The sequence below is a fragment of the Diprion similis genome, chromosome 2 (assembly GCF_021155765.1).
Source record: "Diprion similis isolate iyDipSimi1 chromosome 2, iyDipSimi1.1, whole genome shotgun sequence".
Classification (NCBI taxonomy): Eukaryota; Metazoa; Arthropoda; class Insecta; order Hymenoptera; family Diprionidae; genus Diprion; species Diprion similis.
In genome coordinates, this window is record NC_060106.1 from 13,960,833 (window position 1) to 13,985,716 (window position 24,884).

The 24,884-nt window shown below is 38.2% G+C and overlaps 4 protein-coding genes across 6 annotated transcripts in view; 2 read left to right on the forward strand and 2 right to left on the reverse strand.

Annotated features, from left to right (window-relative positions):
- Positions 1 to 322: 322 nt before the first annotated feature.
- LOC124416163 (KIF-binding protein-like) lies at positions 323 to 2,713 on the reverse strand. The gene has a single exon (XM_046897090.1). The coding sequence runs from the start codon at positions 2,581 to 2,583 to the stop codon at positions 772 to 774; it is 1,812 nt and encodes a 603-aa protein (XP_046753046.1). The 5' UTR covers positions 2,584 to 2,713; the 3' UTR covers positions 323 to 771.
- LOC124416167 (NADH dehydrogenase [ubiquinone] 1 alpha subcomplex subunit 5) lies at positions 2,703 to 4,200 on the forward strand. Its single transcript, XM_046897094.1, has 3 exons — positions 2,703 to 2,858; positions 3,205 to 3,366; positions 3,556 to 4,200. Exons 1-3 carry the CDS (start codon positions 2,838 to 2,840, stop codon positions 3,727 to 3,729), a joined length of 357 nt encoding a protein of 118 aa, XP_046753050.1. The 5' UTR covers positions 2,703 to 2,837; the 3' UTR covers positions 3,730 to 4,200.
- Positions 4,201 to 4,357: 157 nt separating this feature from the next.
- On the reverse strand, positions 4,358 to 5,906 carry LOC124416265. Its single transcript, XM_046897194.1, has 4 exons — positions 5,687 to 5,906; positions 5,024 to 5,347; positions 4,758 to 4,932; positions 4,358 to 4,515 (listed from the first exon to the last, which is right to left on the reverse strand). Exons 1-4 carry the CDS (start codon positions 5,702 to 5,704, stop codon positions 4,358 to 4,360), a joined length of 675 nt encoding a protein of 224 aa, XP_046753150.1. The 5' UTR covers positions 5,705 to 5,906.
- Positions 5,907 to 6,974: 1,068 nt separating this feature from the next.
- The window catches only part of LOC124416162, a 51,202-nt gene continuing 33,292 nt past the window's right edge, over positions 6,975 to 24,884 (forward strand). For all 3 annotated transcript variants that reach the window (XR_006930758.1, XM_046897087.1, XM_046897088.1), the window contains exon 1: positions 6,975 to 7,253. The gene's annotated coding sequence lies outside the window, so the exon portion shown is untranslated. The remainder of the gene's footprint in view (positions 7,254 to 24,884) is intronic.

Consider the following 24,884-nt stretch of genomic DNA (forward strand, 5'->3'; position numbering starts at 1 on the left):
TATAAAATTTTATAAATTATGTAAGAGACAACAAAATATCAGCTCTTCTATAGTTATGTAAATTTCAATTTAAAACATTAGTATTTGTGATAAGCATTTATTGATTTCGCACAATCTTTTGTATTTACAAGGTTTATATGTAAAATAAATATATGTGATAAATATAATTAACCGACAAATTACTTTATATTCATAAATAATTTTGTTTCAGTTCGTCAACCCATTTCAAAGAGAAAAAAGTATATGTAGGTACATTAATTATACCAGAATAATTTAAAAATCCTAATACAAACATATCTGTTTTTTTTTGTTTCCGTTTTCACAATATGCTTTGGAGAAAGTTGCTTGATTAATGTAGAAGGAAAAATTAATTTTCGGAATGATACGATTTTATTGCACTTTTTCATGTTGTATAGAGAGTACTGTATTAAAATAGCATAAAAGTAATGAAACCATTAATTAATTCAATACTAGCACCATATGCTCAAACTGTAAGATGTAAGTGCACAAAGCATGACATTTTCAATTCAGTTTCAGAAATGTAAGAACCAACTTTCCTGACCATACCTATGTAGTTCAGATTTACACAGTCAGATGAAGACGTGAATGATTAATGAGTTTTTAGATAACGAGAGTAATATCAGTATTACTTAAAAAAAACACATAGTTGCAATAACTTATAATACAAACTTATTAAAATAATGTTTTACAAAAAAAGCTGTATTAATCAAGAAACGAATATGAATCTTTATTGCCTCAAAAACATCACATTTATACCAATTCTCTAGTTAATTTTTCTATTTTCAATGGCAAAAGATTAACAAAGTCTTTGCATACACTCAATTCCACGCTCATCAATTCTGCAGCCTTTTCATCTTTTTCGCAGTAGCCAATCAGTGCTTTGTAAGCATTCAAACTATTTCGAAGATTTTCTAGCTGTGCATGTTTGTCAGGTGTTATGATTTTATAATGCAGTCTTCCCAAAAAAAAGTAAGCAAATAAGGCAGGTCTAACTAAATCTTCGGAAAATTTGTCTGGAAAATTATGAGTGGCTGGATCCACCAGAGAATCTAAGAAATTCTGAAAGTTTCCAATCGCACTCCGGGCAAGGTTATTGATTTTAGTTAGTGCCTGAGCAGTCGGTCGTTCGTTTGACGCTTGTAGACGTTCAAGCTTAATATCTAAAATATCGCAGTAAACTTCGCCCAGTTCAATCCATAGTTGCCTGCACACAGTTTGGTAATACTGTGGATTTAACTCTGTAACAATCTTTTCTAAGGCGTCGATCCGCCGCTTGTGCATTTTGGACTGACGATCCTCATCCTCTTCAAAAAATGACAGGAATTTAAAGAGCTGGGAAACATCTTGTATTACTTGCACGTGATCCGAGGCATGACTCTCCAGTGTGTAATACTTTTTTGCTTCATCCAGCCATTGTTGGGAGTTGAGAAATATTGTCCTGGCATCGTTGAAGTCCAAAGCATATTTGTCTGTCAGTTGATTTGCAATAGTTTCAATTTCCTTCTCTATCTTTGTGAATCTTAAATTTTCTATACATTCTTCAGTGACCCCTGACTTTTCATCTAACTGCATCTTACTTATCTCCGAGCACATTTCGCTCGTTTCATCATCGGCATGATGCATCAGCCTTTCTTTAGATGTGCTTAACAGCAGGATCCCATATTTTGCCCAGCATCTCGCGACGTCTGCGCTTCTGTGTCTGAACGTTTCCCATTTCGCCGCCACCACTTCCTCCGTATCGTCCAAACTTCTCAACTCGTCCTCGTACTTTTGCAGGATATATGAAGCTGCGGCCAAGTGATGTTTGGCCTGCCTAAACCCTCCCTTTTCCATAAAGTATTGCGACAAAGTTGCAGCATTCAGGGCCCAGTCTACACAATCCAGATCTTCATGATTCAACTGACGTTTCAGAGTCATGTGGCAGTAGACTGCAGACTTAAGGTGATCCTTTAAGGTTCCATAGATTTGCGCCAAGTAGTAGAGAGTCAGCGTGTGCAATCGTTCGACTATTTCCTCAGCATCTGTGTCATCGTCGTCATCTTTCAGATTGAACAATGCGGCCATAAATACAGGTTTGGCGCTATCGCTTTTTTCAATCGCAGTAAAATCCTTGTATATTTTTTCAGCTTTTTCTAAATATTTCTGGGATTCTTTCGGATTGTCTCGCTGGGCCCAAAGAATTCCCAGCTGATTCAGAGCGCTAAGTATTACTAATATTGCCTCTGGTCTCAGTTCTCGGTCAACCAAAAGGTCCACGCAGTTGGTCAGCTGCTCCTCACCGGCTGCCAATTCCTCCGTGTCGACCGAAATTATCCCCATATTGAGCCAGATAACAGCAAGCATTGCTGTTACTATATTTCTATCATGTTCTGTTATATTCTCATCTAATATTCTGACAAGTTTGATCTGCATTTCCTTGAGTATATCGGCTGCCGCATATTTACTTTTGTACGGCTCACTCTCCGGGTCCAATTTACTATGCTCGTCCAGCAGCTTTCGAACCTTGACGTATTTCTCCTCGAGGTCTACTAAAATCTCCTTATTCACACTGTCGAGCTCCATTTCAACGACACTTTCAGACAATATATTAAAACGATTGAAATTCAAGCTGCAACGGCGACTGATTTATTTCATCCGCGTTTGAGGTTAGGTTCCGCTTTTCCTGTTTTCTTTTCGTCATCTACGCGGTGCGCAAACCGTTTTGCGTTTTTCGTCTCAAGCAGACGCTGTGAGCAGACGATATTGTGCGACCTGTAGTCCCAATTAATCCTGATAACTTGGGCGAAGGGCCGAGGTATTCGTTATTTGCGTACAACATGGCTGGGGTTTTGAAAAAGGTAAATCTCCAAAATCCCTAAATTGTTGGTATTCCTTTGAGATGGGCTTACGGTTTTTTTTTATCGCAAATAACGTCAGGTGTTATACAACATAACCTGCAAGATATATTAATTACTTCTTGAATACGCCTTGAGAAACGGTATTTTTCAAGAATTGGAGCGTTTTAAAAGTACTTTTTTTTTTACTGCACCATTAACTATAAAGGTTATCCATTCCTTTATTGTTATCCAACTGAGACATTTGTCTCGCATGTTTATATTTCAAAAGAGCTACAATTTTTTTGAAGCCTTCTTAAGCATATTCAATGCTTTTCAGATATTCAATAATAAATATTCTCTTTTCTAGTCAACAAATTTAACCAGGGTTGCTGTTGCCCTGAATCCACATCATACTTTGGGAGTATTGTACAGTAAAATTCTTAGAGCCGTCGATAAAATGCCTAAGGATTATCCCTACAGAATTAATACAGAGAAAATTGTTAAGGAACGAGCTGCTCATGTGAAAAATGTAACTATCATTAAATAATTTATTTATCAATAGTTATCCTTGAAAAATTTTGAAATTATAAGCTGATGAAGAGTAACGTCACGCAGCGCCAAAAATTGTGATTTTTATTAAGGTTTTTTGAAAAAATATGCTTGTTGCCTTGATGAGAACAAAAGATATTGACGAATGATAGAATTTAAATCATTTCAGAATCCAAAAGTGCCGGACCTTGAAAATGCCATAAACTGTGGTCAAGCTGAAGAATTAATTCTACAAGCTGAAAACGAATTACACTTGGCAAGAAAGTTCTTAGGTTGGAAGCCTTGGGAACCGTTGGTCCAAGAAGCACCTGCTAACCAATGGACTTGGCCACCACACAAATAATATGTGATTTAATTACGCGTATTTAAAATGTTTATAATCATTGCATACGCAAAGTAGACGATATTAAATGTAAATACATGTGTCTCTGAATATAAAATAGCAGATTTTGAAGAAATTACTCGTGCGTGAAAATAGGTATCATTAATGAAATGAAACTAACCTTGGACTAATCAAATGAAACTATATCATCTTAATTACCATGCTTCTGCGTTGAAAAATAGGTTCAGATTTTAATTTGGAATATTTAAGATTAATATTTATTCGTTTTTCTAACCAAATCACATAATGAGCTTCACTTGTGCCAGAAAGGAAGACATGATTAGAAACGGTCTAATTACGTCTCAAGTCAAGTTAACAGTAATGCAAAATTACAAATCTGCGCATCTACAAAGAATTTGCAGCTAAAATGCCTGTGACGAATTTATTCACAAGCTTAAATTTACACTTTAAAATTAAAATTTTATTTTGGATCTAAATTAGTTGAAATAAACCAATGAGTCGGAGATTTCTAGTATTTTAGGATGTCTGGATTACAAAAAATTATTATAGCGGCACCAAAAAGATATGTATAACATACTTTCTTTGTATTAATTTTAAACTCAAGTCATAGTTAATAATCTGCTCTACGCTATACAGTATCATCCATTAGTGCAACTAACATTTCTTTCGAAGTATTAGGTATCCCATCTGGATGTTGTTTATCAAAATTTTCTGGTTGTCCCTCATTTGACATCGTCATTTTCTCTTCGATGATTTTCGAGCTGGAGGGCTTTGAAGAAGAAGGCTCTGTAGAAGATATTGATAATTAGAAATAACCTGGATATGTTCGTCATGGATTTGTTTACTTGCACAAATCATTATTCGAGCTTAGTTCTTTATGCAACAAAATGATATAACAATCTGCATTACAGATACTGTGTAAAATCAGACCAAATTTTCCAAGTATTTCTAAAAACGATACCTTCTGGTGGAAGGAGTAAAGAACAGGAAAACTAGTCCTGACAAATTACAGTACACATATAATTTACCCGAAATGGATTTCTCCTCGATGCTCCCTATAGTGACACAAAATTCTGCCCGACTTTTGTGTAATGTTGTTGGTGACGCTATATCGTCATCATTGAATTGAATTGTTTGCGGCTTGGGTATAAGTAGATAGTTGTGATTAGAATTTGCGTGCCGGTCTGAAGTTGCATGAATTACCTATAAATTATTGAAGTTCAGTTTCAAATAATGTTCAACTAAACCATGCATATTCGTATCCCCGCGTTGGAAAGGCATACTAAAAACTAACGGTTAATTGGTTAAAATCTGCCGGTGGAATATTGGAGTTGAGAAGATCATTACGAACATCTCGATTTTCAGCATGATTTTTCAAGTAAGTTTCAATGTTGCGGGGTGTGTGATTCGTGGCCCAACTTAGCTTAGACAATTCTGGACGGTGGACACTCCAGAATGAATTTCTGTGCCTAATACTGGCTTCTTCTTGTGGATTTTCTGCATTATGTTCCTTTACGGAAATGGCAGCCAGTCCAGCATTCATCAGTTCCAAATCCACATGCAACTCTTCGCCGTCAAAGCAGGGCGTCACGAAAGGGATTTTGTTGGATTCATTTAGCTAGTAACAGGGGAGTTTAATTTTCTGACTAAGTTGACAAAAACTATATAAAATTCATTGCAATATTTCAATGCATTCGCACACGAACCGGACATGAGATAAAATGAATTTTGAAATTAGAAAAGAACAGAAAATATACCAATCGTGGTTTGATAAGCCTTCTTTACGAAAGTGCGAAAACATAAAATAATAAAAATGTTGAAATAATTTCTCGCATTCGAGTAACTGGGAAGAGTCGCAGAAATTTATTTTAGTCATTATAAACAGGTTTTTTGAGGCTAGCGAGATATTTTGATCTGAGAACATGTAAAATCGTCATCCTTACGAATTTACACTTACCGTCATCGAGAGTGGCATAACGTGAAAGTACAATTTATAACATTATCATAGATATTTTCTGTTGCACAAAACGCTAGCATGCCTATTTTCTAAAATCGTTTTTTTTTTCGATCCGGATTCAAAACCGTGACGAATTTAAATGCATATAATTCACCGCACGCTTGTTAGATTCACTCGATTCTGCAACCCTCGAACCCAATGCTTTTTTTTTTTTTTGCTAGTCAATAACCAGATCGGCTTGAAGTGTGTTATACGATTTCCTGATCAAATCTGTTCTTTCCAACACGAAATGCTTAGAAAGTTGGACTTGGCGTAAAATGATCCATTCCTAAACAGTGATGTTGAACAAAGTAGCGCATGTCACACGTGCGGATCGGCGATAATCTGACTCATACGATTCCAGCACTGGTCGGAAATCGCGGACTTTCCACACGTAACATAATAAACTATTTCATCTTTCTCGCACAGCCGTATTCCAATGAGCTACTTGCCCGAATCCAATATGGCAAAACTTGTAATTGTAACGATTATATCTTTTTTCCTTTTCTCAGTTTCGCACGTCTAATTTAATTCGCCTTTCTCATTACTTTTTTCGCCTTACCGTTACAGCATATGTATACGTAGTATGTACATACATACATACAATGTAGATACATACACACTATCCTACACACACGTCACGTTACATTTCGCGTCGTGTAATTATATCAAGGAACCGAAATCCGCAGCACAAACAGCTGAGGAATCGGCGAAAGCTAGAGCAATTAATCGCGCTAGGTTCTCCGCCTCCGTTCTTCTCATCCTGATTCTTCCTCTTTCGTTCGTCCGTCAAAGTGCCTCCCAATACAGCTTCCAGAGTGGGATAGAATAGTAAAAAAATCTCTCGGAATTTACCGTAGAAGCCATAAGCCATAAGGATCGACGACGGTCGCGCAGACCTTTCCCCGGCATATTTTGATCCTCGTCGAGTGTTGCCGCCTCGCTGCTGTTGCTGCTGCTGCTTACCGGGGGAAAAGGAGTTGTTGACTGCCGTCTTACGTCTAGGCGGCCGTCGGCCGCCGCACTTGCCGCTCAGGCTTTGAGCGTCGCACATGTGTCGTCGCGCGTGCTTTATTCTCACCCGTCGTCGAATGTAAACACAGAAATTACGCGGCATTACACGCCCCTCGAGATAAACCGACGTACGCTACGTCGCTACGTTACCTCTGCGTATTAAATATTACGCGAGGTGGTTGTTGTTATTCTTTTCTCTTCGTTTCTTTTTTTTTATTTATTTTATTTTTGGTTTTCTTTCTTTCTTTTACCAGCCGGTAATTAGAACGACTGTTAATTGTGACCGGCGGATTCTTGGGTGGAAACGCGCGTAGATCGAGTTTGAGAAAACGCGCTTTTGTCGTTACACAGATAATCGGCGTTGATACTTCATTTTTAATACGCGGAAAAGTGTCGACTGATTGAGGTGTGCGTCGAGTGGATCCTACAGGTGTGTTAAATCGTAGTGATTTGGATTGGATTGACACACACATCGCGTCGTCGCGGGATATATTCTAAGTGTCTGCAATAGCTGGTGAGCATTATTATATGGGGTTACACGATAACTGTTCAATTCCATCTTTCTTTTCATTTCGTATACCTGATATTTACCTTTTTTCATAATCATCCTCGTCCTCGTTCTCGTCCTCGTCGTCGTCGACTATATTATTACATGTTTCATATCGTAGGTAAACCTCGTAACTCGATGCTGCAATGCCAGTAAATTGTAAAAATTTATAGGCGGTTAAGTTATATGGTACGTTATTACTTTTATTTATTTCTTTCTTCTCTACTTCTTTTTTTTTTTTTTTTTATGCATTTTATTTCTTATTAATTATCGCCACCTTGAACTCCGGTGCGTTTTGAGGTGAAGTAGCGGTTAATCAATTTATTGAACGACGAGAAACTACTCACGGCACATCTACACGATACCTAATATATCCGAAATAAGCCAGCACACGCCGGTTTTTCGAGGCGAATAATTATTACGAAACCGGCGTCCGCAGGTGTCTCAGCTCAGTATTAATCACTCGTGCATATATCCATCCGTCGGCATTATACCTACCTACCAACCTATAATATGCATGTCCTCTGAATAGGCTTTGCGAATACTTACGCGACATCGTTAACAAGGTCTCACTCTTTACTTGTAGTCTTGTCGTTTTCGTTATTTCTTCAGATTTGGCATTGATTAGATCGACTCAGTACATAATATAATAGACCAGATCACGTTTCCTCCGATATCATAGCTCTTCCAACAAACCGACCCTGACAATTTTGCAACTATTCAAAAGTTTCCTTCGCTGGTTAGCATTTTGTTGTAAAAACCTCCGCCTATAAACCGCAGCGTCGATTTGTTACGTTTATAAATTGCACACGGGTAGACGGAAGCCGGTTCAATCTCGAGGATTTATTCAAACTCTTCGACTTTCCTTGAACAGCTTAACACGATCTCGATACGAATTTAAATCGGCGTACTTGCGATTAGCCAGATTTGAGATGAATCTTGATTACCTCGGGCCACGTTTCCCTCTCTCTCTCTCTCTCTCTCTCTTTCTCTCTCTTTCTATTTCCCGTTCCTTATTGACCGCGCTTCGCGTTATAGCCGTTCGTCTCTGTTATCTTTGATTAATTATAAATATTACAGTTGCTCCTTCTCACCGAACTGCGATTTCTCGACCGAAGTCAACTCTTTCGGGAATTTCTCTTTTGAATTTGAAATTGGCGCGCGTAAAGAAGCGTAAGCTGCTCTCGCGTCTTATCCACCTATGGAATCGACTCGATTTCTCAACATCTTTTTGCACTTTTTATAGAAACCTCTCCGTTCATTCGTCGTGATCAATTCCGTTTGCTCTCCCGCGATCTCCGAGTATCTCCGAGCAGCGGCAAAGTCGCTACGCGTACTTGCGTTGTAAGTTTCTTCCCTAGGCTTGGCTACTAGTTTTTACTAGGAAAACGGCGCGATTCGAAAGGCTGATTCGAAAAGTGCAACTAGTGTCAAGTTGGGTGTAGAATTTCGCTTTTATCCTCAGGACGAGAGTGCCGTGAACAGGTGCGTCTATGGTGCCGCGGCTCACGATTCGTTTGTTTTAGAAAAACGAACACCATCTAGAATTATGAACGGTCCTGTACGAACACTTTGTGTACATACATACACAAATCTCGAGAGAGAGAAAAAGCTTGCACAGATGTATTCAAGTTTTATCTGTACACATGACTGTAGTTTCATTTTTATTTCTATACCCGCAAAACTAAATAACGCTGAGTAAAGTTTGAATAGTAAATCCATGGGCCAACGTTAATTTCGTCCTTTCCGTCTATGCTGCAGCTTGTCGGCATTGTACGTACCTACGCTTGCTTGTATCTTATATCTAAACGCACGCATATCGGCGTGTATAATGCATATAGACGAAAGTCGGAACGTTTTTTTGTACACAAGTTCTCAAACAAGCCAAGAGACTCCGCGAGTTGTGTACACTCGGTTACGTCATACAATCGCTATAAGAAGAAGGAGTGTTTCGTGTTCCGGAATTTCTATTGTACCGCTTGTGTGTTACGATACATATACGGACTGCGATGAGAAGAAATTAGAATACAGGCTATTCAATCATCCATCATCGATCGGAATATTAAACGACACGGTAGAAACTTATTATGTGTCGTAATTAAGACGGCTTATTAACGAAATAACAACAGCGAGAATTCTTTATTCACCGTTTTCAGGGTTAATTGCCACTCGTATGAACCTGAAAACTTGTAATAGGCAGGTATATCCATACTTTACTTGGAAAATTTTTCTGAAAGAAACTGACATTGGTAGTTAAACTTTTTTTATATCGTCCCAATTAATATTACAGATTTAACGAACTAAGATTTTCTCTAATAAATATAATGTAATTTGTAAGAATCTATTACTAAATATATTTAAAGAAAAGACGAAAAAACAAGTATCTACGGGACAGAGAAATAATGTAACACGGGTAACCCTGATCAGTTTTAACATTGTCACTTTGGTGTAAATTGCTTCATTCCTCTAACAATAAGCAATACGCGACGGAATGTCGGATATTTTTCGTCTATTATATACGCATATTATATTTTACACGACTGTAATAATCAACACCTGTATTCCGGAGCTGTAAATAAAAGATCGAGTCTCTCGGCGTGTAAGAGGTCTTCTCTTCTTGCTTCTCCTCGCAGCTGGGAGGTATGGTAACGTGCCATGACGCAGCCCCGTTAGGCACTTGTGGCATCTCGAATCGTGGATATAGTTTTGTTTACTCGGCGCCTCGTCGTCGAAAGAAGGACAAGGGCCCTGGCCGGATAAAGTAAAACGTTGGTGGGCGAAAATTTCTCACCGTCTCGCCGCTCTTCACGATCCTTGTGACTGTAACGGCTTTGTTTCACGGTCCTTCCTTCCTTCCTTCTCCATTCATGGTTAAAAGATCCGTTGTCCGTTGGCTGAGAGAGTGCACGTCCAGAGAGTTTACAACCGATCTGTATCAGCGCGCGTAGCTATAAACATATGTACATTCAAGTATTAACGCAGCCTTGCCTCCACCGGGTGAAAAATTTTACACGCTTTTCACAATTACTGGATTTTCCTTCCTTCTCACGTGGTACTGTTCAATCGTTTATTAATCGAGAATTTGCGTTTTTCTCGGTGAAACGCGTCGGGCAAAACTGCAGTAGGTATAGAGAAGCTGCAGATCCACTCGTGAAGCAACGCGCAACGTCTGCTTACCTCATTCATAATTTGCAAGATTTCCGGGCATAATATTGTTGACGTGTGATGTTTTTTTCTTTTCATTTTTATCTTTTTTTTTTTTTTTTTTTTTTTTTTTTTGCCGTTTACGTAAAACCTGTACGCCCAAGTATAATAATTGTCAGTCACTTTGGCATTGGAGTAGAATTAACGCGCTTTAAAAGATCCGGCGATAATCTATCGTGATGTGGAATTCCGCAGTAAAGATATTCAATATTTATGAGTCCGAGAAGCGTGAGTAGGCGTATTTAAGAGGATCGGCGTCGTTGCGAAGATTAAATAAATCAGCAGATGGCTCTTCGTCGTCTTCAGGATCAAGATATTTTCCCCGTTTTTTCACGTGCTCCTTGTTGTTGCTGCAACCTGAACCTTGAAAATTTACCTTGCTACTCAGTAGCTATAGGTATTAATATAGTCCTCCATCGAAGCCTGACAAATTACTGCAGCAGGAGGGCCCGAGACGATCTTGAATTACATATTATACACAAGGTATCCTGTATGCAATACTCTGCAGGCTTCTTCTTCTTTTTCTTCTTCTTCTTCTTATTTTTATTATTACTATTATTAAAGTCTCAAACGTCTCACGTTCTCTCTAAAAAATATTCAAACTCCCGTCCATTGTCTTGTCTTATTAATTATACAGAATAAACGATCTTGTATGCTTAATTGCAAATTCATTCTATCTAAATTTTTTCCGCGTGAAATAAAAGTTTTCGTTGCTAGAAACGAAGGTGTAAGTGAAGTGACAAGTTTTTATTCCGACGTACGATGGCTTTGACTTATGGTCAAAGACATCTCATGAGGATGAAGTTAGCAACGTTACTGTAATGATGAATCGTGAATTCATACCTTTGTGACGTTACGAAATTTCGAAAATCATTACAAACAAAGTATGTACACTGATTACGAAAATTTAACTCCTTGAAATTCGCCCTATAATTGCCCAATAATGAGATTTCTTTCTCCTCATGCCTCGTTACGTTAACGTTACTAACTTCAGCCTCGTGGAATCTCTGCTGCTATTATACGAGGCTGTTGACGCGCGTTGCATGCGAGGGAGAGAAAAAATGAGAAATAATAAACGGCATGCAGATAGGTTTGCGTATGTGTAACTGGTACATACAGGTATGTAATATACATTATACATAGTACATTACATACCTACGCCTGTGAGTACATGATAGATCTATGCATACTGGGAGTATCGGAGGCAGAACTCGCGGCATGTTAAACCATACCTACGCATAATCCTATAACTATTTAATATACGCGCGCGTTGGCACAAATAGTTTTCCAGCTGCAAATTCCGCATAAATTACCCATATACGATTATGTATTATTATACACGTGAGCTGCACGAACACGTTTACACTACCGCGGTGAACTGCAGCGAGACTCTCCTTAGAGTGCAAATTGCGGAGAAAATTTACATGCATTGAGGTGCGCCGCGGTATGTGTAACCAATATCGGAAGTGCGATATGCATATGCATACACATATGTATGTACGTACGCACACGTTATTCGATATATCGATAATAATGATCGGTAGTTATAATAATATCGATCACGTAATAATAAATTCCACACATTTTACAATCGTCTTTACCTACGCAGATCGCGCAGCTAATGTACAGTACATTGTACACGACTATGATACGATATTCGTCATGCTTTTGCCCAGACGTAGGTATATGTGTAATTTAATATAAAAATCCAGTCGGTATGATAATTTTCAATTTCAATACTTGTACTGGATTCTCTCGTCTCGCGAAATATATTTCCATGTTAATCGTAAGAAAGAGAAGCAAAAAAGTGTAGAAATAAAAGATAAAGATAAAAATCCTACAGACAGATTGTTCGCCAGGTATTATTGGTATTTATAAATATACACATACATACACGTATCGGCGAAACTACATTCCGCAGGTGATGATGATGCGGGATCGAAAGGAAGTCGCGGCACGCGCCTCGGGGGTCGCTCACCAGATATCTTCGACTTTGCATGTTCGTACAGGGGACGTCAATTCGCCTTTGCCGTTTATGTATTAATACCATCTCATATGCGTGTGTGCCACATACCTAAATATATGTACACACGTATGAATCTTTTCTGCGGTTTCTCGGCTGTCGTCGGCGGTACAAATACCGATTGCATTATCTCGTTGGTTCGTGTAATATTGAGCTGTTCGCTAACGATCGTCTCTCGATTTCGCTCCTTGGCTTCACTCAGTATGTATTACGTATATACACATACGTACCTGCGAAAAATGACAGAAATTGTCCGCATATACCTACGTCGAAGGTATGTGTGATGTTCGAGCGTGTGTGGAAGCGCGAATATGTGTCAGGGAAAGTATAAACTAACCGCTGGGATTCGTATTAAGTGTGTTATACGTGCCTACATATATTCAAGTCACATGCGGCGTGCAATATGCGTGGACTTGAAGTTTGTCTCGGCTTTGACGAGTCGGTCGGATATGCGTAAGGCTGGTATAAGTTACTGCCTTTATGTATTATACATATAGGCATATAGGCACATGTGTATTCATCGCATGGATGTAGAGAATGGTGTAATATGTCTCCTGGCCTACCGCGCCGCTGTGCCTCTTCAATTTTTAACGGAAGTATACAATGCGCCTTTCCCTACGTATTTGAAGCCTATTTTGCTGTTAATTTTCTGTTTTATTCCTTTCTCGTTCAGGGTATGTAAATAGAAAATTGGCCGGTAAAACGACGAGTCGTACTTCCTTCCTTCCTTCCTTCCTTCCTTCCTTCCTTATAACCTACTTTTGCTTTTTTTTAACGTAGGTACTTGAGTGCATGAATAAATGAATTATCTCAATGACTAGGTATATGCACCTATGCATATGGTATACGACAAATTTATGGTGATACATGATATTTGAAATAAATTATTTTACAGGTGTGCATTATACATATACATATGTATATAAACGAAATATGTAGACAGAGAAGTCGGTATATATATATATATATATACATAAATCTCGTACGTGATAAAACTGAAATTTCATACCATCTTAACTACAAAAGTAGGAATATCTATATCTGCTTATACATGTATATATATGTAACGTAGTAATTCTATATCCAGAATGGATGGGCATATAATTACGATGCAGTATATGTCTCTTTTTTGTTTATACACATCTAGATGCGTTGTTCGATTCTGTGGGCCGAGTTATAAGATTCGTCTTTCTTAGCGCGATTCCAAGTATTAGTAATAGGGATAACATTCGTTCGAGCGTAACCGCCTAGTTCCATTAATTTTCAATTCATTCTACATATAGACACTGCGGATTGCAGTTAGACCTTTTCGAGAATCTAGATTAAGGCTATATTCGATCATGCGTGTTGCCGTCGTCCAGAAGGCGAATTTCCAATTCATACACACGTATGTATAATGTATAAATATAGGTGTATACGTGTCATAGTATATAGCGGTTTATCGATGTAGCCGACCGAGAGAGATCTGTGTGGTCTTTTCGACTGTTGCAAATCGTTGAAACGTGCCAAGTGGTCGTTTTTTCTACGCGGCGTCGTTGACATCGGAGTTCGGCTTTATAAAGTTAATATCTAGAGAAAAAACCCGCAGATTCTGATAATTTACAATAATTCGTCTCGACGATCGCCGGCCTCTGCGGCATCCTTTCGTCCATTACCCTCGCACACAAGTGAATACAATATCACGCATCTATACACCTAAGTGAAGTGAACTTAGGTATAAGCTCATCTTCCAATGATCATTCGCGATGGGTAATTTGCGCTCTCGGTTCTGTTAACGCAGGATGAGATATATACTAAGTCGTTCTTTCACACTCCGAGCTTGAATCTGATGGATGATTGCACGCGATTAATGCCAAGATCAGCATCCATCGGCGTATGGGTGTAAAATATTTTACACACACACACACACACACACACACACATGCATACGCAAATAAATATATCTAATAAATAAAAATATACAGTGCATATAACAGGATATATGATGTATATACAGTATATATCTCGACGATTGATGTTACCCGGGAAATAATTCCGACAAGTCATATCCAGGATTGCCTGTATAGGTACATACATAACACGTGTCTGCACCGTGACCACTATTATATATAATATATATACTAACGCGGTGCTTCGGATTTCAGGATACGTCAGACGGAATGGAATCTAGTCCTTGTCCGTTTCGTTGCCTCCATACTTCCAGCCTGTGATTATCCAAAGCAGGACTGGTCAAGGTACAGGGTCGTTTCTATAGAGTTCCGACGGTCTAAGCGATCCTAATGATCGCTGCGCTGCACTGGTCATAAAATCCCTACGATTCCTCAGCTAGGATTGCGTCGTTGCCGCGCACTGCACTGCGCCGTAGTGCAGTAATGACGCGTAATAACTTGACCGCCCCTCGGATGATATCCATGACGCGGATTTTGTGCTATAGGGATGTATGAGAGGAGAGATTTGCCGATCTTATGTACCCTCCTGGAATGCGGTATACATGCGTAACCAGCAATTTTTTGCCCCCCGCACTGTAATTGCAACCCTTGCATGGATCGGGTCCTAATTTTTATCCCACCTTTTTTATAAATATATATATATAATTAACCGGAGGTTGGAAACTCTTCGAAGCTGAGTATTTCGTAAGTTGAAATAAACGAGACTGCGAAGACTCGAGCTTGTATAAATAGTGTGTGACATCGCCTTCGTAATTGCGTTGCGCATATTTAATTGCCTTGCGTTATTATACACATGCATTATACATACCTACACTATATGTATATTTATATGCGCTCTTCGGTTCAACACGCGCGAACCTTTCGTCCGCCCTCTCGGCAGGTTGTGTTATGTGTTGGGTATGTACCTACCATATCCATATATGCATACATTGGTGCAGAGCTTCGACTTTCATTCATTCGTTTCATTCAGCCAACGCGCGAGGTTCTCCTGGCTTTCTTATTACGTATTTATTACGCTGCACGTGCTCTTATTATTTTATGACCGATGCATCGCGTCGTTGTATTATATATTATATATATGTTACACATGTGGAACTTAAGAAGTTGACGTTGATGTACGATGATTTATATTTTAGTTTCAGTAAAATCCAAAATCGAAATAGATCATGTTCTTTTTTCTTTTTCTTTTTTTTTCAATCAAACAACATAACTTGCGCTTTCACGCCAGGTTATTAATATACCTTATACTTGATATACCTAACGGCTGACTTATTTTCTGATTTTCATTCAGCTTTATTCGCCATAAAACTGCAATTACTTGTTTTAACGATGTAAAAGTGATTTTCGAATATCGTGCGAGAAAATTTACAGTTTTACACTACGGAAAGAAGAAAATTAGAAAATTCAACTCAGAAGTACAAGAAAAAAAGGGACCTACGTCAAGGTTTTTGGTAAAAAAATACTCCTTTACCAAATATACTTTACTCAAAGTTTTGATTAAAATCTGCTCTTTCATTCGCTCCGCGTATCGCCTGAATTATAGGCATATTATAATCAGGTAATTATTCAATTATCACACATACGTATATATAACGAATTACGTAGAGAGGTCAAGAAAAACATGTGAACTTTGTCGGAAATTGTTGTTTTTAGTTTGTTTTTTTTTTTTTCGTTTTTTTCACTCATTCACCAAACGAGTGGCCTTTGAAATCTCTGCGGGGTTTCTTTTAGTGTCTGACAGTCTTCCGCTGGTTTAATATTGTAAGAAGGAGGTAGGACGGACGGATCTTTTTATGAGAACGATTCTCTCCGCATGTATATAGCTCTTTGAGATCTTTAATCGGTATTGTGTACAGGCGGATACAATAGACGAAAACAAACGTAGGATATCGTACCTTTAAACAACGGGCGAATAACAGCTGGCGAATTCAAATATACGTATAATGTATATGTATATGTATATGTATAATGTAAAGACTAAATCGAAAGTGAATTGAATTAAATCGTGGGACCTACGTCCTTGGCCCAATCGCTCATTTACATTCTAATACAATACAATATACATCCTGCAGGCACTGCCGTTGATCCGCTGCCTCGCTACTCTCTCAGCATCTCGCAGAAACTGTAAAGAAATCATGGGAATCGAGCTGGCTCGCGTCTAGTAGTTTAGAACAAGGAACCGCGATTTATTCTATAGAGATATGCACATGCTCATTGTGGAAGACTCCTGTTACCATACTCCATAATTATGATATATATATATATATTTTATTACGAACGTGCAGTAAGACGAAAAGATGCTTGCATTTAGATAGAATGAAAATAAATTATATACTTGCATGGTTTTTTATTAATTCATATGCGATGATACAACGTTATTTGCTTTATAAACGATATTTATAATTAACGTTGTTTTGACTTTCATGTTTATTTGGTCATTTCAATTCAACTATAAGCAAAAAGAAGGAAACGTTACTGGCAGATAAATACTCGGTTGAATCTTCCGTCGATATTATCATGTACTTTATAGAATATAAAACCAACTCACTTTCCATGATTTATATTGTACCTGCTGTTGCCGTTTTGTACATGTTTATGTGGCAAAAAAAAAAAAAGAAAAAAGAAAAAAGAAAACAAAAAAAAAATGAAAGAAAAACTCGCACGAATTTATGGCTGAAATTTTATTACCGTACGGAATCTTGTTTAATCAACTGGCATCAGTAGCTGTATTTTCACAGTCACGAGCATTATGAGTATGTATGTACATACAGATGTAATACTTACCTTGCATGTTGTTGGGTAAAATTGCAAGCAGCGAGACACCGCGGTGTGAACTTAAGCTGAGACATTTTTTTTTAATAACTGCTTTTATACGTTTACGCACGAACGAAATTTATACAAGTATACAGGTAGGTGCAAGAGAATTTCATTCCTCGCGAATTTCGAGCAAAGTTTTTAACGTCTGTCTAACTGTATACCTTAAGGATTAATCGAAGCTGGAGGAAATTGCGCACATACGAGATAAGCGAGATAAGCTTTTTCGCATAATAGAAGAGAGAGAGAGAGAGAGAGAGAGAGAGAGAGAAATATGAATAGATAGAAAGAATTTAGAAAAATAAAAAAGAAAAACAAAACAAATTAAAAGACGACGAAGTTGAAAAAGAAAAAGAAATAAAGGTTAAAAAAAAATTGGAATAGTGCAACGGAATAGAGATGATTTAAGATAGAACGATCGCCAAGTGGCCGGAGTTTTTGCCATTAGATCGCGTCCCTTTGTCGGCGCCGAGGCATAGTCGTAAAAAGTACGGAACGTCGTGGGAACGAAGCAATAAACGGTTTTCAAAGCCTGTATTATACAATCGGATGATATAGATGGTATTGCGGCTGATGTATTCGCAGGGGCGGAAGCCCTTATGCACTCTTTACTTCCGGACGAACAAAGATTTTTTACTCCGTGCATCTTTCTTCGTTTCGTAAACAACTCAATAATAGATTTTTTACAACAAAAGTTCGTCCGATCAAAGTCGATTGTATATATTTATACCACAATTAGCGTTGATTATAATTTCAAGTGTCGAAGATGCTTAGAATTTTTTAAGAAAAACCAAGTATCAAGAAATTTGTTATTATCGTTGCGAGAATCGAGATAATTCATTAAAAAATTGTAATTTAATAATAATCCGGTAGTCAGAGTCTGCAATTGGTTTTATTTCCCTGTACAATTTGTAGCTTTAAAATAGTACAATAATTATCACACTCCAGTCTCTCTTCGAACAATAGGCATAATGGTAGGTACGTATATTATAAGTCTGAGTTATGATCACGTCAGGATATATTTCAACTGATTAATAAACGAGAAATCAAGCAAATTAAGGCATCTATAACTGCTTTCAATTTTTTTTAAAAGTGAATATTCAGCAAAACATGTTATATCGACTTGTGTTTTATTTTTATATATACTTTGTTTTTTCTTCTCGTATTATGCCAATGGTTATCTGCACGAAGAATAAGAAAAATTATGATTTCAAGTGAGTCGCGGGGAAACTTGTGGCACGCTGCAGTCCATTTTTCAAAGCTTCAAAGTGGAAGAACAGAAATTTCTAAAATCCTCGTACCTACGTCGACCTGTTCGGATTCCAAGGCAGGAAAACCGGCTCCTCGTCGTCATCTGCGTGTCATCTGGCTGATCTAGCTCGAGGGGTTGATTAGCCCAGGTCGTGACAGGTTGGGTTAGGCTCTTTACTATAAAACACGAACGCAGAATAGTTATTCGCGCGCCTTCTCTCGACGCTTCAGAGACTAATTTCCTTGTCGACGTTCTCAGGGAAGTTAGCGGGCCTCTTCTCGTGGGACTTTGGCTCGTTAATTAGAACTTGAAACCGAGTGATAACGCCGATTACGCATCTTGTCTTCATCCGAAGGGACTCGGCTCGTTGATCCACGAAACGGCACTTCTGCATATAGATCATCTCGTCCTCGACATTTGTAAACATTAAAACGGGGAGGATTTGATAATTTTTGAAACTGGATCATCTGTAATGGCTCTAAATCATAGTCCAAGATCATGATGTGTAGTTTTTTTTTTTTTTTTTTTTATTTTGAATACTTGGAAATACTTGAGAGAAGGAATTTAAATGTGACCGATTATTCTGTACGAGGTGTATGTACTTCGTTCTACATCGATTCCCATGCATTCAAGTGATTCAAGCATACCTATAAACATCCAGGAACTGTGGCTGCCGGACAAAAACCGTTTATTGCAGCAGCATCTGCTTCTTCTATCGTTGATTTGTAGCTCCTGGAGAAAATATTGGAACACAAGTTAATTTAAGTATATACGTATCTAATCCGCAACAGTGAGTAATCCGTTTTGCATAATATATCACGATATAGGTATAAATAGTATACTAATAATAAATAAAAACCAATCAATAATTCGTATAGTACGTGTATATAAAAGTGCATCGTTGTATCTCCTTCTTGCAGAGTGGTAATTGCACTTGCGACAGTAGTTTGTTTAACCCTTACGTTGCACATCGGGGTTGAAATAACAAACATTCAAAATAATATGATTCGAGCGATATTAAATGATGAAATATCGTAAAATCGTTCATTCATTCTTAGTAAAAAAAAAACTCAGCTTCACTCACTTAAATAAATATGGTTAAATTTTTCAGTCACGCAATTCAATTACCTGAAAATGCAAAAAAAAAGATAACTCAAGACTTTGCACAGCATGTTTAAAAAAAAATGACAAAAAAAAAGACAAAAAGGATGTAACTATAATGGCTTCTTATGAAAGAGTTAAGGAAGAAAGATGAAATGCAGTAAAGTATCTAGAAGTAGACGACTACTTTTATAAACACCAGCGGGAACCGCGTGCAAGTACTGGCAAGGACGCCCAGGAACAGCCTTGACTTTTACATTCTCTCGTTCCTCGTCAAGTTTGCTTCGTCTATTTTACGGGGAAATCAAGTTTTATATCACTATTCGGATCATTCATTATAATCAACCTTGTAAACTTTTCTTCCGTCGTACATTTTTTCAAACTGATGATGAACGTTTATGACGCCATTAACTTTGTCGATTATTAATTTGCTGCGGAAAAACTTTTTTCGAAAACCTTGTAAACAGCGTTATGTTATTGAAGATTATTATATAGTATATATATATATATAACTACTATTTAGAATAGCAAAATTAAATTATACGGGTGATTTTTCTACAGCGTTTTAATTATTTGTTTATTTATTTATTTATTTTTGTCTACGGTTTCTACCGCTGCTTTTAGTATTTTTTTTTCGATTAAATTTTTTTCTCTTGTCACTTTCCCAATGTTCCATTTTACATTTCGGCATACATACGGAGGTGTCGGGAAGAATATTTTTTCTAAATCGATCGATCGTCGATCCCTTCGCCATAATAATGTGTACAAGTTTCGGAATGCGGTTCCGATCGGTATCTCAAAATCAGCGATATAACTACGAGGGAAATACCGCGATAGAACCGTTCGACGTTCACGTTTACCGCGATGGGTGGAGGTTAGTAAAAACAGATCGCAGATGCTGGAAGGCTGTCGCCAAGGTTACTTCCGGTAATGCGGGGTATGCACGTGTAATAGCTACACGAGAACTCTCATGAATATCAATTCGCGCGTAAAATATGAATTCTAATTTCTGCTGGGATGGCAATCATCGGAGGCTGCACGGCCTCCGTAAGAACTAGTTTGAACACCCGTCGCACAACAGGTGCATCCCAACGAAGTCGTTAAAATTGTTTTTATGTATACCCGCTCATCGCCGCCGCGTGCAGGTGAAAAACATAAATAATAACTTATAGTGAGTATTATCAAGTGTTTCGCGTCTAACTATCCTCGAATTTCTCTCCTGGAGAACGTGCGGAATCCGTTTAAAATTTGCCTTTCGTGCAGCCTCGTAAACAGATGATAATTGTAGTAATGATCTTTAAAAAATTGTCATTTTTTATTTATTCATTTTTCACTATTTTTCTATTCTTTTCAGATAAATTTCTTCCTCCCGAACTTTTTGCGTAGGCATATTACAAATATCTACTCACCTATTTTGCAATGCTTCTTTTATTTTTGTAAATGGTTTTTCTTTGTGGACGAGGCACTCGTATTTCATGAGTAATATACATAATAGGTAATTATATTGGTACGCGGGTGTCTATTTGAAATGCTGAGGTTTTTTGCTAGTTTAGAATATGAATGTACACCGATAGAGTGCGGGAAATGAACTGTAATTCATTGTATTTCATTGAGGCCGTTAGAACAGATGAATTATTCATTTATTTATTTTTTTTTGTTTTTAAATTTAAAATTTTTTCATTCAAGTGTTTATTTCCTCATTTGTCCGTGAATTATACGTACATATCCATTATATTGTACAAATGTAAGAGATAGAAAAATAGTCTAAGGATTTCAGTATAATTAAGAGGAGTTAGTAAAAATCTTAAACCAACCGTGACGATGCGGTGGTGCTAATTTCTATTGAGTTTAATTCAAGTACCGTATTTCAAGAGGCGAGCAAGCCGAATTCTATTTAGCTTTACCTGAGGAATAAACGTGCGACTCTAGTTCCGTTCTTTATCCGTACCTATAATAATCCGACTCATATATATACATAACTTTCCGTGGCTGCAATTAACGGAGTAACGACTCTCCATTCAATGGGATATAAAGCGAAAGTTTCTATCATCTTTCATCATCAAATTGTCTTTTTACTACATTCATATTACACGATTTTATATTATTCCAGAGAAGAGAAAGAGACGTTCGATTAATGCTTATGGCGACGCGACGTTGAGAAGAAAACGGTCCATGCCTAAGCGTCTGTGCATGTCTGTGTTTTATCCCACTTTCCAATGTTTTATCTTCTAATTGTAACCCCGGTGAGTGGCGGCGATATGATGAGTGACTCGAGGCCTCAGGTGTGTTTTGACTCATATATTTAAGCTTTACACTTGAGTATATGTATACATATAAATCGTATACTATAGGTGCAGTACAGGCATAAAAGGATCGCCGATAGAGACGATCCGATCCGATGAGGCAGGCGCGTGAATCTACACGATGACGCGTTTGTACGTACACGCATAGATATTTCTTTCCCTTCTTCCATTGTCGTGCTATAATTCTTTTACCTTTTAATTCTTTACTCCTTCATCCTCCTCTCGGATCCCTCAGCATCGACGCATCATCTGAGACTTGCCGCGGATCTTTCTTCTCTCCGGCAAACGATCGCCCGAAGGCAGCATCGCAAGGATCTGGGTCACAATTAAAGAAGAAAGCTGTTTGTTGTTGTGGACGTTTGTTTGTTCAGGCAACTGTCCGAGGAATGTTCTTACAATATCCTCACGTACCTACCTAATAGAATAATTTGATTTTTCTATCAATGTAAGATAATTGCTTGCACTAGATAAAACGCGCTCTAACAATCTTCATAACGCTCCGAATTCTTTCACGAATTCTTACGGTGAACTCGAGCTATTAGCAGTCGCCTCTCATTCTCAAAGCCTGCCGTATACAATAGGTACATATAATCCTTCGGATCAATACAAACTACTTCGGTATACCATCGCTATACTTATTGCAATTCCTCGGAGAACGATCTCTCTCTCTCTTTCTCTTTCTTTATCCCCCCCTCCGCCACTATTCGCACGCGATTAAAGTACCGAGGGGAAATCAAAGGCGCCGAGTTGTTTCTTTGATCGACGTTTAATTCTCTCACCTGACACTATATGCCATCATTCATTATACGCGGCGACTTTCCTCCTGCAGAACTTACGAGAACCGACTTAAATTTATACTCTGCATATCCGCTTGTCCACACTTTTGTATTTAATATTATACCGCACATACCTGATATGAGTGAAATTCTTCTTGCTTTTTTTATATATATACATATACATACATGTGTGTATATCTATATATTTATAACATACTGTATACGCATTCTCTTGTCGGTCTTTTTGCAACGTCTGTGCAAATAACTGGGAAAATAAAAGTCTGCGTATGTAAAGATCTACGTAACGGAGGCACGTTGGGTGGTTTTGCTCGTGTGAAGAGATGGTGGTGAGTACGTAGGTGTACGTACGTGTACCGCTTACTACTATTTAACTCGTTTGAAAATACCCGAACGATGCGATCTCTTCCGTGCTCGGGAAAGAGGCGCATTCCCGATAAATCGGATTCCAGGGTATGTTGCCGCGGCAAGAAGAGCCAGTGTTATCCTAGAGGCTTCTACTATGGAGAAGATTAACATTAGATGCGCTTAGAGAGGAGAGTCAGCACTCCTCTTCTCCTCCGCGGATCGGAATCCCGGCTGAACACGCGACTTGGCGTGTCACGAACATCCATAAAGGCGGATTTTAAGATTCCCTTACACATCGCCAACCCTCCACACTTCCCAGATCAAATCATTATCCCATTATGGATTTCAATATTTAAATATACGAGGTAACTACCTACCTACCCACCTACCTACCTACCTACAGCCAAGCGACAAAGTAGGTGAGGAATTTCGAGGTAACAGGAATTATAACGCTATGATTAACTCGGACGGGATCCTCGATGTACGAGATTAATGCCTTTTTTTTTTTTTATCTTTCTCTCCGTCGATCGCAAACAAAACTTTGTTACACATAGTAAAGGGGAGAAGGATGTCTTATACTTATTTTATGCTCCTCCGTACGATCCTGTCGAGAAATTAATCGAAAGAGAACCTCATCCCGAGGTTATTATAACTTTTCCCGGATGCTTGAACGGTAAAATAAAACAAACAGAAAGGCAGCACGGTATGTATATATAAGAAAAGTATATCGGACGCATGGATAATATAATTAGCTGTGTATTTGCAAGAGGTGAGGTTTAAAAAACGGTTGGAATAATTAGTCCGACTTTCAACTGTGTGAAACTCCTCAGCTGTTCAATTCGATTAGTTACCGTTCATACTTTATACCGCATACTCGCATCGAACGACAAAGAAAGCTAATTTACTTCATCTCTTTCAACTTTATTGCATCGTTGTTTACAATCCCTCTAATGCAGTCTTATTCCGAGATCTTAATACTTCAGTGCCATCGTTTTCTTCTTTTTCTTTTTCTTCTTCTTTTTAAATCTTTAACTACCAGCAGTTTCCGAACCACACCAGCGAAACTTATTTCTCACTTGTAGCTGCACTTTTTCTTTCGAGATTTATTCTCTAGGTAGATATGTCTAACCTTTGCCACCAACAGCTATATATTTATATCTATATAATAGCTCAAATGTCCTGTGAAATAACAACTTGCAGTTCCGCTAGGTTGAACTTCAACATGTCTGTCTTTGCATTATAAATTCGAATTAGAATCGACTATAAAGTATATAACATGTAGGCACTCGTACCTATGCCCGCAGATCCATTTTCTTTTTTAAAGTTTTTTTTTTTTTCTGCTGTTTTGTTTTTTTGTTTGACACGTACCTATAACGCCTATACAATGTGCACGCTTTCCTATAGTGTGTATAATCGAAACCCACGGGAATTGCACAGCTACATAGCCATAACCGCGCCTTTCGTACGCCTCGAATTACATAGAAAACGCGTTCTTAACTGCACCTCTTATCCGCGCTGTGCGCTATGGCTAATAACGAATTATTCACACGTAGATAGATACGTATTACGTGTCCAACCACTGTTGAAATACGTGTGTATACCGACACCTTGTATCGATGTTGATGATCGTCCGTTTGCACGCATTCCGCACAAACCTCCGAAGCCACGGTGGCCGATCCGGACACCCGAGTTACTCTCTAGAGGCGGTCGTGACGGTTCGATACCGATTTACTTGCCCACCCAGATCATTTCACGGCTCCGAAGGGCCCCCGATTCTTTGGTCCCAGACGGCATTCCTACGGGCTTCCCG